The sequence below is a fragment of the Babylonia areolata genome, chromosome 18 (genome assembly GCF_041734735.1).
Source record: "Babylonia areolata isolate BAREFJ2019XMU chromosome 18, ASM4173473v1, whole genome shotgun sequence".
Lineage (NCBI taxonomy): Eukaryota > Metazoa > Mollusca > Gastropoda > Neogastropoda > Buccinidae > Babylonia > Babylonia areolata.
Genome location: NC_134893.1, coordinates 9,825,845 through 9,830,844, shown reverse-complemented (window position 1 = coordinate 9,830,844; position 5,000 = coordinate 9,825,845). Strand labels below are relative to the sequence as shown.

Genomic DNA, 5,000 nt, shown 5'->3' with positions numbered 1-5,000 from the left:
GGGATGCATAACACACACACACACACACACACACATATATATATATATATATATATACATATATATATATATATATATATATATATATATATATGCGGGAGGGATGCATAACAAAGATATATATATATATATGTATATGTATATATATATATATATATATATATATATATATATATATATATATCTGTTAATTATCAGCTTTATCAAGAACTTGCAGCAAAGCACACGCACGCGCACACACACTACTTTATACTAGAAACCTAGGCTAAACAGCTTATTCAGCACATTGGCAGCTGTTAACTATTGTACAGGTCTACAGTTAACTGCAATATAAAAACTGTCTCACTCTTCCAGAGAGGAGGAATACGACGAAAACATCGGGATTTATGAATCAGAACAAAAATACGAGTGATATAGGTTGAGATCCATTATCATATCTCTCCCTCTCTCTCTCTCTCTCTCTCTCTCTCTCTCATGCGCGCGCACGCACGCGCGTCAATCTTAAGCACATAAGAAGAATGCCTCAACCAAGGTCTAAATGTAGAGTAAATTTCTCTGAAAGAATAAACCAGTCAGAACTGTGCAGGGGAGCAAGGCCGAACACATTTCGCCACGGCAAAAGAACGTCACTCATTCTGAAGGAAGGAGGAAGGAAAAGAAAAGGGGGGGGTGTGGGGGTGGGGAGGTTGGGGGGGGGGGGGAGAAATAAGGATAATGGAGAGAGAGAAGAAAATTCCACACAATCACACAGAAAGAGACAAAGAAAGAGAGACAGACAGAGAGAGAGAGCAGTGGGGACAAAAATAACTGACAAAGACATTATAAGCACAGATCTAGACAAGCTGTCAAAGACAGAGCGACAGATACATTCAGCTGCACACACGGAGAACTGGAAAAAAAAAAAAAAAAGGTTTTCAAAAGGGGGGGCAATATCCACATTTCTTCCCCTCCACTCCTCTGTGTGACTGACGGAGTGAACGTCCACGCCTTTAGTTGTTGTGAACAATTCTCATTCCGTTTTGATGGGAAAAATAGTGGATATTGCCAAAAAAAAAAAGGGGGGGGGAGTGGGGGGGGAGGGAGGGGAGAAGTGGGGGGAAGTAGGGGGGGAGGAAGTAGGGGGGGAGGAAGTAGGGGGGAGGAAGGGGAGAAATAATAAACGAAAGACAGAAAAATCAAACATCGTTCACGACTCTGAAAAGCAAGCAGTGAACACTGCAAAATAAAAACCACACACACACACACACACACACACACACACCAGAGAAAGAGTCAGGCAGGCACACAAACATACAGGCAGACTGACGGTAGAAAAAGCAGAATCTGAGAGCTGTACACCGCGCACCAGACATCTTTATGTACAACAGGTGCTGCTGTGCTGTGCTGTGCCGTCTCTTCTCCCCCTGCTCGCCTCTCTGATGTAAAAGACACTCGAGCAGCGGTAAGTTTCTTCTAGATACTGCAGATAAGACCCATCTGCAGTGCACAGGCAAATAAATAAACTGTGCTGTGCATTGGAAAACCCGCAAAAAGCATACTATAATGCATATTTATATAATATAAAGCTAAAGTGTGATGGAGAAAGGGAACGGAGTGGATAGGCAGATGGACGGGAGGGGGGGAGAAAGAGAGAAGGGGAGGGGTGGGGGCATACTGCGAAAACAATGGCCAAAAAATCGATGCCAACAAATAAAACATAAAAAAAGCAAATAAACAACTGGCTGATAGATAAGCAAAGCAAAGATATATATCTATACTACAAACACGAAATATGTGTCTGACAATTCCTTTCCATTCCATGCACCAGTCCCCAAAACTACTACTGACAAGACGATCGAGTACAAACTCTGATAACGTCCACATTTCTTCTCCTCTAGTCTGTTGTGTGACTGGCGGAGTCGTCCACGCCTTGTTGTGAACACTGCTCATTCCGTCTGGAGGGGGAAAATCGTGGATTATTTCCCCCAGAACTCTTCTGCCCTAGATGCACGATTTATCGGTTAGACTGCACATCCGTCCAACCCCCACCAATCACCCCACCCATCCCACCCCTACGAACCAGCCAAGCCCACCTTACCATGGAATCCACCAAACGCACCAGACCCGCTAAAAAGCGACGTGTCTTATCTAAATCACTCCATTGAGATTAATGAGTTCCGCCAGCTCAACGGGGGTTTATGAACATAAAACACAGGATCTTGAGTTCCTCCAGAAGACCCATTGTTTGATGTAATGTTCTATGTTAAACGTGTCGCACGTTCCCGTACACATGTCCGTATCACAGAAACCCGAAGCGAACGTGCACGTGCAGCGTTGGGTTGTGATGGCCTGAAAGGAAATTTCCTTGTGAGAATGCGTGCGAGAAAGCTGGCATCTGTTCTCTTTACGCGTTTGATTAATAACTGTTCGATTTTATGATCGACCCAACAAATAGTGAAATACAGATATCTATGAACGGACATATAAAACAAGGTGTGGCTGGAGACAAATAGGTTAAGGCATGATTAAGGTCAACTAAACTGGACTGTGTGCTTGCAGGTAAGCTCACCTGGGGCGAGACTGTGTGTATGGGTATATAACAGACAAGCAGAGACACAGACAGAAAACAACAGCGGGAGATATATAACAATAAAAAGAGACACACATAGACTGAACAAAACAAAAAAAGAGACATGGCCCGACAACACACACACACACACACACACAAACACACAAACCCCCAACCACACACACACACACACACACACACGCGCGCGCGCGCGCGCACGCACACACGCACACACATACACACGCGAACCCCCAACCACACACACACGAACCACGAACCACACACATACACACACACATACTGACATACACACACACACACACACAAACACACACACGAACCCCCAACAACATTCACACGAACCCCCAACCACACACAGAGTCACACACACACACACACACACACACACACACACACACACACACACACACACAGAAAGACACACACACACACACACACACAGAGAAACACACAGAAACACACACACATACACACACACACAGAAAGACACACACACACACACACACAGTCACACACACAGTCACACGCACAGTCACACACACAGAAACCACCACCACCAACACAAACAAATCAATAACAACCACACCACCACCACCAACAACAACACAACCAACACACCACCAACACCAACACCGAAAAAAAATAAATAAATATCCCCCCACCCCTTCACTCACCATTGTGGTACACCTTTCGCTCCCGGATGAGCTGGCTGAGGGTGTCGTAGAGCAGCTGGTGGGACGGGAGGGCGGTGTTGGAGTACCACTGCTGCAGGCGGCCACGGATGGCGTCCAGGGTGGCCGGATGGGGCCCCTTGTTCAGCTCCGTGATGATCAGGCACAGCGAGTCCGGCAGGGGGATAAACTGCGTCTGGGGGATGACCTGCATCTCGATGCCGTTCACGTCGCCTGCGGGAGGGCAGAGCAAACCTTGTAGGAGGACGCGGTTACTTTCGGTTTCACTTCTTAGGAACCCGACCCCAGGGTCACACAAGGGGTCAGGAAATGAAGGTTGCAAGTTGTAATGTACAGCAACAACAGTAAACAAAATAATGTATAATATATTTCTTCATAAATAAATAAAGAAGAAGAAGAAGAAACGATGATGATGATGATCGTGATGGTGATGATGATAATGATGATAAAAAATATCTTTTTTTAAAAATAATATATGAAAATAATAATAATCATCATCATCATCATAATAATCCTAATAATAATAATAACAACAACAAACTCCAAAGTACTATTCTACTAATAAGGCAAAAACTCCCCATATATATATATATATATATATATATATATATAGCGGGACTCTATGCGCATAAACTGTGAATACACTTTATACATGTACATACATTTAATACAATGGTACATAATGACATACGACAGCACATGATGACATACGAGAATGGAAACATGGAAACATGACACACACACACACACACACACACACACACACACACACACACACACACACACACACACCACACTGAGATAATAATACAGATCTAAAACAGATCGCATATCTTACATGAATTACGTCATCAAAGCATATAAAAATAAGGAACAAACAGCAAATGGTTGACTTGTCACATCAACAAACGAGGGCATGATCAGCAATTCGAGACCCAAGCAGCAAACAAAACAACCGAATTATATGAAATGCTTGGCTTTTTATGTCATTTTTTTTTTTATGCCAGTGTGTCTGATCTATTATGCAGAAGTGTCATTAAGTAGGTTTAAATACAAAATAAACACAACTAAACTTCAATCGTGTGCTTATGATGTGATTATGATGATGACGAAAATGGTGACAGATTTATGATTATGACGATGACGACGACGACGATGATGATAATGATGCTGCTGATGGTGATGATGATGATGATGATGATGATGATGATGACCTGCGCACGAGCGCGCGTGTGCGTATACATTCGAAGCGGTTGACGTGTACAATTTGAGCGAAATGTTTAGGAACGATTTTCTTCTGTGGTTCTGAGGAGAATGGCTTTGAGGCCATGGCAGCTGCCGTCTTAAAAACAAAACTAGAACCTCCAAGTCAACAGCAGCGGCAGAGACAACGACAACAACCACAACAACGTCAACACCAACAATAACAACAGCGTACGGGTGAGTTTTATAAGAAAACAACACAGAGAGAGAGAGAGTGGGAGGGGGGGGGGGGAGAGAGAATAACAGTCAGGCCGCTCGTAGCAATGTTTTCGTAGGACACAACACAAACTTTCCCATCGCCCCCTCCCTCCCCCCCCCCCCCCCTTCTCTGTCTCTCTTTCTACACACACACACACACACACACACAAATACATGCTCCACAAAACTGGTTCGGAAAATAAATAACGTTACAGCCTCTAGGTGTCGTTGGCCTGCAGCATGACCTGTTACGTAACACAGTATCTAGCTGTGCGGGC

At 43.9% G+C, this 5,000-nt stretch overlaps 1 protein-coding gene across 1 annotated transcript in view; it reads right to left on the bottom strand.

Moving 5' to 3' along the window:
• The window catches only part of LOC143292426 (uncharacterized), a 91,440-nt gene that overhangs the window by 60,332 nt on the left and 26,108 nt on the right, over positions 1-5,000 (bottom strand). The window contains exon 2 of the mRNA XM_076602695.1: positions 3,244-3,474. Coding sequence (XP_076458810.1) covers positions 3,244-3,474 — 231 coding nt within the window. The remainder of the gene's footprint in view (positions 1-3,243; positions 3,475-5,000) is intronic.